Source organism: Mesoplodon bidens (assembly GCF_964165515.1).
Source record: "Mesoplodon bidens genome assembly, chromosome: 19".
Lineage (NCBI taxonomy): Eukaryota > Metazoa > Chordata > Mammalia > Artiodactyla > Ziphiidae > Mesoplodon > Mesoplodon bidens.
In genome coordinates, this window is record NC_138179.1 from 18,865,494 (window position 1) to 18,876,286 (window position 10,793).

The 10,793-nt window shown below is 55.9% G+C and overlaps 1 protein-coding gene across 2 annotated transcripts; it reads right to left on the bottom strand.

The window, feature by feature from the left end:
- Positions 1–252: 252 nt before the first annotated feature.
- Positions 253–6,277, bottom strand: P2RX1 (purinergic receptor P2X 1). Of its 2 annotated transcripts, XM_081219418.1 has the most exons (11): positions 6,017–6,276; positions 5,643–5,714; positions 5,149–5,218; positions 4,811–4,907; positions 4,427–4,507; positions 4,016–4,157; positions 2,243–2,370; positions 1,721–1,811; positions 1,236–1,301; positions 806–907; positions 253–695 (listed from the first exon to the last, which is right to left on the bottom strand). In XM_081219418.1, exons 2-11 carry the CDS (start codon positions 5,691–5,693, stop codon positions 630–632), a joined length of 894 nt encoding a protein of 297 aa, XP_081075544.1. In that variant the 5' UTR covers positions 5,694–5,714; positions 6,017–6,276; the 3' UTR covers positions 253–629. The 2 variants fall into 2 exon arrangements, with proteins under 2 accessions (XP_081075544.1, XP_081075545.1); XM_081219419.1 differs by lacking the exon at positions 1,236–1,301 and having other exon boundaries at positions 6,017–6,277.
- Positions 6,278–10,793: the final 4,516 nt, after the last annotated feature.

A 10,793-nucleotide genomic window follows, 5' to 3' on the forward strand; every position in this document is an offset into this window, starting at 1 on the left:
CCGAGTTCCCTGACCAGGGATCGAACCCAGGCCCCTTGGCAATGAAAGCACAGAGTCCTAAACACTGGACTGCCAGGGAATTCCCAGGTGCCAGCACTGTTGATAAGCATCCCAGGGAAAGCTGGGGTCAGTAAGAAACAGGGTTCAAGCAGAGCTGTCCAGTGGAACTTTTTGCGATGCTGGAAACATTCCATGTGGTTCAATAGGGCAACCACAGCCATATGTGTGTATTCGGCAGTTGTAATGTGGCTATTTGAGGAACTGAAGTTTTAATTTTATTCAATCTTAATTAATTTAAATAGTCACCGATGGCTAGTGGCTGCCACATGGGGGAGCAGAGGTCTGGAGACATGAGGGAGTAGGATGGGTGGACAAGGGCCCAGAGGGACAGGCATGAAGCCCGGGGCCAGGAGTGGCTGAGGCCGGGGTGAGGCTCCCTTGGGGGCTGCAGAGTTGGAGCCAGAGCCCAGAATTGTGCAGGCCTCTCCCAGAGTCCACCCTGAGCTTCCGGCAACCTGGTGTCTGCCTGGCTGAGAGGATGGGAGCGCTCCTGGGGAGACCCCTCCGCCCTGGCTGAGACCCCACCAGGCTCTCCGCCTGCTGTGTCCAGTGGGGGGTGGGGGCAGAGGTCAGGATGTCTTCATGTTCTCCTGCAGAACCAGGGTGGAGCTGGTGGCCGCAGGGTCGTGCTTCCCCTGTGTAAACATTGGGGGGATGAAAGTCATCCCGGGGGAAGCAGCTGGTTCCCCGGCCCAGACACACAGGCCTGGGGCCTCTGAAGGGCTGGCTCCGGGAGTCCTCTTACCGGCCCTGGCCCCATGTCCTCCGCGTACTTGAACTTCTTCTGCTTGTAGTAGTGCCTCTTGGGCAGGATGTGGAGCAGCAGCAGGTCGCAGAGAACCGTGGCCTAAGGGGTAGTGCCCGGGAATCTGGGGGCAGGGACAGGACCCTCCACTCCCCACCTCAATCTCTGCTGACAGTGGGGGCCAGGCTGAGTCCTAGCCAGACCTCAGGTCCTGGTGGGGACGAGGCACTGCAGGCCCCATCCCACCTCTGTCCTGCCCCAGCTCTGGGCCCCCGTTTCCTCAGACATACTGTGTGCGGGTCTAGGGAGGTGGGGTGGGCTCAGTAATGGGGAACAATTTCGGTCAGGTCTGGGGTGGGAGACTTGTTGCTGAGGTGTGGAAGGGGAGGTCCTGACCCCAGCGCAGTGACCCCATGACCTCAGCACTTACCACCCCAAAGATGCCAATCCCAGAGCCAATGGTGGTCATGGTGGGGATGATGTCAAACTTGCCAGCCTGGTGGCAGGGCCCAGGGGAAAGAAGGGTTAACAGTCAGAAGGGTCCGGTGGACAAGGCCTTCCTCAGGAGCGCTGAGACCAGGCCGGGAGCAAGGGGCCTTCCCCACCCTCCACTGGCAGCTGGTCCCACAGACTGCTGCCCACGGCTCTGGCTCTGCATGGAGACCCAGCTGCTGGTCGGGAGCCCTGGGTTTGACCTTGGCTCTGCCCTCCCTGGACACAGGGAGACAGTGAGGGAGGTGTGGTCACAGGCTGGAAAGCCCTGCCCTCAACAGCACCTGGGTCTCTCTGTTATCAGATATAGAAGTGCTGAATGAGGCCCATCCAACTTCCTGTCGCCTCTAACCACAGACACCCAACAAGCACTGGCAGGAACCAACAATGTGTCTCTGGCTACCCCTCACACTGGACACTCACCTTGCCGTCCACGAGGATGTCAAAGCGAATCCCAAACACCTTGAAGAGGTGCCGGTACTTGGTCCCATTCTCCACGAAGTGCCTGGCAAACCTTGGGGAAGGGGAGAGGTTGCAGGAGAGGGTGGGTGATGGAGAACTGTCTTGGGTACAGAGCTTCCAGAGCATCAGGGACACAGGAGCCCTTAGAGGTCCATGAGAGCCCCATACCCCCCAACATTATATAGAGGGGGAATCGCAGGCCTCATTCCAGGAAGGCTGTATTCAACCGCTGCCCTAACTCCTGATGTCGGCAATTTCCCCAGCCAGTCCTGGCCAGGTGGGCCTCAAGGGAACCGAGAGCCAGGGGCAGGGCTCAGGCCTCTCAGCTCGTGCTCCCTGCTTGGCCAATTCCGGGAGAATGGGAGTTTCCTAGGATCCGCTGCTCCCCTCCCGGGGACACTTGCTTGGCCTTAAGGGGTTCTGGGAGTAGAAAAGCCCGCAGGACCCCAAGGAAGGATGCACTGGTGGGGGCCCGGCAGGCACCTGAAGTTGAAGCCTCGAGACAGGTTGTTCTCTTCATACAGCCCGTGGAACTCATAGACGGGTTTGCAGTGTCGCACGTGCCAGTCCAGGTCACAGTGCCAGTCGATGGTGATGCCTACCACCCCGCCCTACCAGGGACACAGGCCCTCAAGATCCGGGGTTTAGGATCAAGAGCTCCTGCCTTACAGCTGGTACAGCTGTTTTCTGTTTGCTTGAGAAGAGACACTGAGAAGCTGCTTCAGGGTTGAGGTCCCGTCACCCTCTCTGGTCCCGCCTCCCACCCATCACATTCCAGCTTTCTGACAGTTTCTAGAATACACCAGGTTCTTCCTACCTCGGGGCCTTTGCACATGCAGTCACTCTCCCCCATGCCCGCCACCATTCCCCACAAGGCTGGTTCTTTCTCATCCTTTGGTCACTTCTCCTGGGAAGCCTTCCCTGACCACCACCCCCAGTCTAAAATATGCCCTTGTGATTCCCTCTGTGTTTTCTTCTAGAACACGTGTCACTTAGTAACCACACATTTATTTTGGGTGATTATTAACGCATCTCTTCCAAGACTGTAAACTCCACAAGGGTGGAGCTGTCCCATTTGCACTGATTCCTGAGTCACAGCGCAGGAGGCAAGTAAATAGCTGTTGAATTAAAGAGGGAGTCTGTAAAGACATGGGCTGGGAAGAGAAAACCTGAGAAAGTGAAGCTCCCCTGGGTGAGGCAAGGATCAGGGACAGGTGGGCTGAGCAAGAGGAGAGTTGGGTGTGGAGCTGGGCAGCTAGGTGGGAGGCTAGATGCCTACAGACAATGGTGATGGGTGAGAAGTTCCTACTGGGGGTGGCAGGGAGATTTTTAGGAACAGGGGAAACTAACATTCAGCTTTCTGGTCCTGTGTGTTGCTACCGTGTAAACCCCCTCCAGGGGTTGGCAAACTGAGGCCTCAGGGCCAAATCTGTTTACACATTGCCTGTGGCTGCCTTTGCCCTATAGCAACTGACCTGGGTAGCTGGAACAGAGACCATGTGACCTGTAGCCCATACTCATTCTCTGGCCCTTTAAAGAAAAAGTTTGCTGACCCGTATTCTCCATAAAGGCACTGTGGGTGAGTTGTTTTGGTGCGTGATGTCACAGAGAGAGGCTGATTTCCACCCCTGGATCCCACAGGAGCGGACGATAAGGATCACGAAGGGAGCATGTACCTAGGATGCCTTGGGCCAGGCCACCCTGAAGTGCTGTCCCGTGCCCTCAAGGCAATCCCCCAAGAGACTTGTACTATTATTGCTCCCACTTTACAGGTGCAAAAGCGCAGGCTCCCTGAAGGTAAGAGACTTGTCTGAGCCAGGATCTGAACCCAGTCAGACAGGTCTGTGCTCCTTATAAGGTACCATTTCTCTGGGAATCCCACGTGACTGTGTGCATCTCAGCCTCCAGAATTCCCAGGAAACCTGGGCAGGCACAGGATTTCTCAGGGCCGTGGGCCATGGGATTTAAGCTGCTTGTATCTAATATTTAAACAACACTGGGCCCTCGGAAGACACCCAAGTGACATCTGCCTATGGCCATTCATTCTGCGCACCTCCTCTGTGCCAGGTCCATGCCAGGCCCTGCTGAGGACACAGGCCTGAACCACAGGGGCCCCCAGTATTAGAGGACAGATCTATATATATGGTCAGCCCACGCTAGGGACTGGGTGCGGTGCGGGGGTTAACTGGGCCTGAAAAGTCCTTTTTGGTCTGATGATCTGGGGGTCCAGCCCTCCCCACTCAGCTGGCACCATACCTTCTCGGCCAAGGCGCTAAAATTCTGGCCTGACTCTTGTACCACATAGCCGAGCTTGAAAACTGGGCACAGTGGGTGCAAGGTCTTGTGATAGAGGCAGGTCTTCATGTAGGCGGCATCCACCTCCTCCACCAGGTTGCGCCTACAGGGGCAGAGGGCATTGGTGGTGGCAGCATGCCAGCTGGGAGGGCACCCACCATGCCCGGGAGCTCTGGGGACCCCTCCCGGGCCCTAGAGATGCCCCTTCCCTAGCCCTTGGAGACTGAAGGCAGCCCACCCCAGGGGCCCAGCCCAAGCTTCTGCCTCCAGAAGGAAATCAGCATGAGTGCAGGGTGACAGAGGTGACAGGTTGAGACCGGCTGGAGCAGCCTCCGAGAGCCGCCTGCATTTCTGCCTGCTTTTCCCACAAACCTGGTGACCTTGAAGCGTGGAAAGCTGATGCTGTTCTTGATGAAGAGAGTGAAGTTCTCGGCCTCTCGGAGAAGGGCAGGGCTGGAGGAGACGGCACTCACTCACTGCCCCCTCCCCAGGAGTCCTTCGTGTGCCTACCAGAGCTGGGCTTGGTGTGGGGGGCTGTGAGAGCCTAGGGGATCTTCCTGAGTCACTGGAGGGGTGGGCATGCTGTAATGTGGACTCTCAGGCCCCTTGAGCGGAGGCTGGGGCATCTTTGGCCTGAGCTGCACAGATGGGGTGAGGGTGGGGTTGGAAGAAGTGGGGACGGAGCACAGATGCAGATGCTCCTCTAGTCTGGGCTGGGGACCCTGCTCCCAGCTCCCTGGAAGGACAGGGCATTACCATGGGATGTTGTCATCCACCTCCACGGGGCACCAGCCAAAGATCTCACACGTATGCACGATGTCGTTGAAGGCCACACACTTGCCTGTGCGGATGCCTGGAGCAAGGGTGGAACCCCTGGGTGCCCACCCCAAGCTGGGGGTGCAGAGAAGAGCCCCCAGGCCCCACTCCTAGGAGCCCCCACTGATGGGGCACCCAAGAGCAGAAGCCTGGCTGGTTCTGGGACAGGGGAGGCCAAGTTCAAGGTGGCGGGAGGAGAGAGAGCAGGAAGGACTTCCTGGTGGAGGAAGCCTGGAGCTGACAGGCTGTGGAGGGGGACAGGAGGAGGCCGACCTTACCTTGGGCCTTCCTTTCTGCCTTTCCCGGGGTGCAGCCACTATTATTCGTGCACGTGCCCCCTTCCGGGTTCTGGGGAAGGGGAGAGCTGCTGGCCCCAGGTCCCCTGGGAAGGGTCCTAAGAAGATCCCCCCCACCCCGCATGGCCCTAGGGTGTGGGGCAGAGTCTCAGACCCCTTTGAGTGACCCTTACTCACAGCCTCCTTCCCCCAGTCCCCTCCCAGGACCCTCTGGGCTCATGCCCAGCTGCCCCAGTGCTGATGTCAGCCAGCAGGGGTAGGGGAGGTTGGGGCTTGGGGGTTGGGCAGGCACTGAGGCTCAGCATCCTGCTTGACACACAGCTGGGAGGGAAGCCTCAGCAACTGCCAGTGGTGGGCCATTACTGTGGTGCCGCAGGAAGCCTATCTGGCTTCCCCTCCAATGCCCAAGGGGACCTCCTCTTCTATGTTATTTTTCCCTGTGGGTCCAAGAAGGGGGGATGGGCAACAGTCCTCACCTCTGCACAGTGGCCTTGGGCCTGCCGGGGGGTGGCGATAAAATTGGTCATGACCACAAAGGAGCTGTCCCCCTGGAAGTGAGAGGCAGGGGGAGGGGAGGGCAGGGATCTGAGCTGGGAGAAGAGCCCCAAGAGCCCAAGCACTGCCCTAGCAAGCCCCCAGAACCCACATGACACCCAGCAGCCTCCATAACCTATGACATCAGACTGGGGTGATGTTATGAGGCTGCTTCCTCCCCTCATTCACAGGGAATCTGAGGCCCAGAGAGAGAGAGAGGAGCTAGGCTGGTCGCACAGGGAGGTGGGACGGAGCCTAACCCAGCTCTGAGCCAGCAAGCCCTGTGGGTGGAAGGTGCACCCCCGAGTCTGCTCACCTGGGCTGGGAAGACGTAGTCAGCCACATCCCAGACCTGGGGGCCCAGGCTTGGGATCTTCGTCACAGCCAGACCCTTGAGTTTCACAGACACGCTGCTGATGAGGCCACTCGAGGTCTGGTAGCCCTTCTCATAGACAAACACCCACCTGCAGGGGGATTAGGGGGGCAGTGGGGCCAGAGTTGGCCGGAGCCATTCAAGGATGGCATGAGGCTGTGGGCCACCGCCCCTTCCGGCACCAGCTGGACGTGTCAAGTCCTTTCCCTTCCCCTCCCCAGACGCGTCTCTGAGCCACGCTCCATTCCTAAAGCTACGTCTTGGACTGGAGGCTGGAAATCCTCACCTGCTCCCCCTGCTGGCCTGTGCCTGGAGTTCTACCATTCTTTTCACTATGAAAATACTATTATATTTTCGGCAGAGCCCCGAAGGTCTCTTTCGGAGCCTTTTCCAAGAGGAGCATTTGTTGGAAGCCAAGCTGCTTGGACTCCCCTCTTCATCCCTATCTCCTTCCTTCCTGAGCTCTTCCCGCTGAGAAAGAGCAGAGTATGATGATGGCCGAGAGCCTGGCCTTTGGTGCCCAAGAGTCTGGGCTTGAATCTCACAGGCTGTATGATCTGGGGTAAACTAGTCTCTGTTTAGGGCAAATCCCTCTCTGTTTCAGTTTCCTTGTAAAATGTAAACAATAATAGTACCAACACTACTTATGTTGTGAGTTAATGCCTGTGAAAGCACTTGGAATGGAAACTGGCATGGGCTAAGCACTGTAGAGACATTAGCTACTATTATCTCAGCCATGCTGGGAGCTCTTGGGGAGGGGGACTGACTGGAAGGGAAACCAGAGGGGCAAGTGGCCCTTTGAAGGGCTCACAGCATCTGGCCCCAGATGAGGCCCTTGTGGGTGTGGGTCGGGCTGGAGGTCTCCCAGCTCTCAGGAAATTCTGGCCTTCCCCTCCCAGAGTCAAGAACCCCTGTTCCTCTGGGTTCTCCACTTTCAATCTGGGAGGTTTAGTGGGGTCAACCTCCCTCCTAGCCCCACAGTGGGGGGCACATGACCAGGGTTTGCCAGTCAATGTTCCATTGCCCTAGCGACAGCAATGGGTCTAAGGATGGGCACACCTCAACCCTGAGGAGTTTCAGCAACGCGGCCAGAATTTTTCTGGAAATTACTGGGAAAGAGACATCCTCTCTGTTGGGTGGCTAAGCAAGGCACGGTTAGTCATCTGTGTTACCTCACGGAGAGAGCAAGCCTGAGAATGAAGCCAACTTAGAGAAAAGCCAGGCCAGTAGATGGAGGGGGGCAGATTCCTGACAATGTTGCTTGAGCACCTGGATCCTGCCATACCTGAAGCACGTTGAAAAGTCACTTCTGGACTTTTCAGTTATACAAGTTAATAAATTCTTTTCCTTTATTTAAGCCAATTTGGGTTTGGTTTCCGTTGCCTACAAGTGAGAGTTCTGGATAATACTTCTCTCCAGGGTGTGGTCCCCTTCCTTCAGGAAAGAATCTTGGCGATTCATTGTAACTCTGTGTGGGGTGTGTGTGTGTGTCTCCATGGTATCCGTCAGAGTGTGTAGCTGTGTATCTCCAGGGCAAATCTGTGAGCACACTTGTGGCTGTGGCTACCTGTGGGGAGGTGTGTTTCTGCCCGTCTCCCCTCACCCTGCCTTTAGCCCACCCGTCCAAAGCAGAGCTCAGAGTCCTTCTTCTGTCCCCCAGAGCTCAGGACCCATGACAGAATTCTCCAGGCCTCCTATTCCCAGTCACCACTAGCTCTCTGGGGGCTGTCTCCCTGCTCCAGGCTCCAGGAAGGAAGGCAGCCCACCAATGTCCTCCTCTCCCCTCCTATCGTCTACTCCTCTCCTTCTCCAAGCCCCCTCGCCCCCCAAAGCCTGGTGCTGGAGTCCCGACAACCCCTCCCAAGCTTAAGCATGGTCACTGCTGCCCCCTGCAGGTCTCAGATGGCAACAGGTGAGGCATGACAAAGGCTCCCGAGCCTCAGTATTCTGAGCCTGCCTGCTTGCCTCCAGCCCCATCAGGGAGGGTGGGGCATCACCTATTCCCCCAGTCTCCTTAGGTTCCTTCCTCCAGGAAGGCCTCTGGCTCCATGCCCAAGTGTGAAGTTGCTACTGGGGGGGATGATGGGGAGCTGCTCTGCATTCTGAACACCCCGCAGGAGAGAGAGGTCACCGGCCTGCCTCCTGGGCGCCCCCATCCCTGACATCCTAGTAGCAGCATTTCTCTCTTTGCTCAAAACCAACTCCTCACCGTATAGATAGAAAAACTGAGGCCTGAGGGAGCGTCCTTCCCGAGTCAGATGCAGACCCAGGCTCGAGCCTCCCCAGCCCAGGACCCTGGCCCCTCCACTGAGCAGCCTGGCATCAATGTATCTGCCAGGAGCCACACGGAGGCTGTGCCCTGGGGCTGATGTAGCCATTCCAGGCTGTGTCTGTTCCCAGGGGCGGTCAGTCCTGTGGCCCAAATCTGACATCAGTGACCTCGGTTCTGATAATACCAGAATGACCATGGCGCCAGGCCTGTCCCTCCAAAGCCATGCTCTCCTTGACCTGGTCTTGTGGTCAACGCCCCAGGAAGGCCACCAAGGGGGCCTGATGCCAAAGACACTGGCATCTTCAGAAGCCCCTCCCCTTCCGGAAATTCTCTTTTCCATTCTCTCCTCCTCATCCTCAGTAGTCTCTCTTCTTCAACAGCCCCTTGTGGAAGAGGCCACATGGTGGAGTGGCTGAGAGTGTGTCCTCCGGAGTCACAGAGGCCGAGGTTCACACACCAGCACCGCCACTCACCAGCTGTGTGGCTTCAGGCTAAAGACTAAACCTCTCTGAGCACTAGATGTCTCAGTAAAAGGAGGTGAAGGCACCTACTTCAAAGATGCTGATCATTCAACAAATATTTACAAGCAAGGCCCTACCCCTCACTGAGCCGTGGGCTGGGCTCCAGGAAGAAAAAGAATCTAGGTGATCGTTTGGAGGACGTTCCCATGAGTTCTTTTTAAGGAAATTAACACAGTGCTTGGCACGCAGCAAGCACATAATAAATAATCCTATTTATTTACTGCCTCTGGTCCTCCTTCACCAATTCCTCCTTAAATGTCGATCTGTCCCCATCCTCTGGCTTCCATTCTAGCCCAGGCAGAACCTTGTGTGCACTGTTGCAGGTACACTTTGTCCCCGATTTTTTATATCCACTTCTGCACTCTCCTCCGAGATTCAATTCCACACATTCAGTCATTCAACAGATATTTATCAGACCCCTATTATGTGCCAAGGAAAAACAAACCAAAATTCTGCACTCAAAGAACTTATATAGGGGCTTCCCTAGTGGTCCAGTGGTTAAGACCCCGTGCTCCCAATGCAGGGGGCCCAGGTTTGATCCCTGGTCAGGGAACTAGATCCCACATGCCAGTGAAGATCCTGCATGACGCAACTAAGACCCGGCGCAGCCAAATAAATAAACATTAAAAAAAAAAAAGAACTTGGGCTTCCCTGGTGGCACAGTGGTTGAGAGTCTGCCTGCCGATGCGGGTGACACAGGTTCGTGCCCCGGTCCGGGAAGATCCCACATGCCGCGGAGCAGCTGGGCCCGTGAGCCATGGCGGCTGAGCCTGCGCGTCCGGAGCCTGTGCTCTGCAATGGGAGAGGCCACAACAGTGAGAGGCCCGCGTAATGAAAAAAAAAAAAAATGTTGAATCTCCAACTGTTGGTGACACAGATTCCGCCCCCCTGCCCTGCCTACCCTCCCACCCCCCTCCCAGACATCTCATAGGTACCTCCAACTTAACTTGACCCTTTGGAAAGCAGTCTGGAAGTTGCTCAGAAAGTTAAACATGGAATTACCATTTGACCCAGCAACTCCACCCCTAGAACCGAATACCCAAGAGAACTGAAAACATGTCCACATAGAAACTTATACACAAATGTTCACAACATTATTCAGAAGCAAAAAGTGGAAACAACCCAAATGTCCAGCTAAGTGTGGAATTTCCATACAATGGAATATTATTCAACCATGAAAAGGACTGAAGAACTGAAACATGTTACAACCAACGTGGATGAACCTTGCAAACATGGTGCTAAGTGAAAGAAGCCAGACACAAAAAGGCCACATATTGTATGATTTTATCTTTTTTTTTTTTGCGGTACGCGGGCCTTTCACTGTTGTGGCCTCTCCCGTTGCAGAGCACAGGCTCCGGACGTGCAGGCTCAGCGGCCATGGCTCACGGGCCCAGCCGCTCCCCGGCATGTGGGATCTTCCCGGACCGGGGCACGAACCCGTATCCCCTGCATCAGCAGGCGGACTCTCAACCACTGCGCCACCAGGGAAGCCCTGTATGATTTTATCTTTATGAAATGTCCAGAATAGGCAGAATAAGCGGTAGGGAGGCGCAAGGGGGAGTGACTGCTAAGGGGTATGAGGTTCCTTTTGGAATAGTGCAAATGTTCTGGAATTAGATAGTCGTGATGGTTGCACAACTTTGTCATTATACTAAAAATCACCAACTTGTGTACTTTAAAAGGATGAATGTTATGACTTGTGAAATCTATCTCAAAACAAAAATTCAACCGGACCAAACTGAACGCCTCATCTTCCCACAGAACTTGCTTCTCTGGCGCCCTCATCCTGAAGGACGGCGCCATACTGACTCCAACCCCCAGGCCCACAGCCTGAACATGGCACCCTCCCTCTCAGGCCCACATTCTTTGCATCCCTCCATCCTTCCCATCTCCCCTTGGCTTTCATCAAAGAACCCAGAGGGCTTCT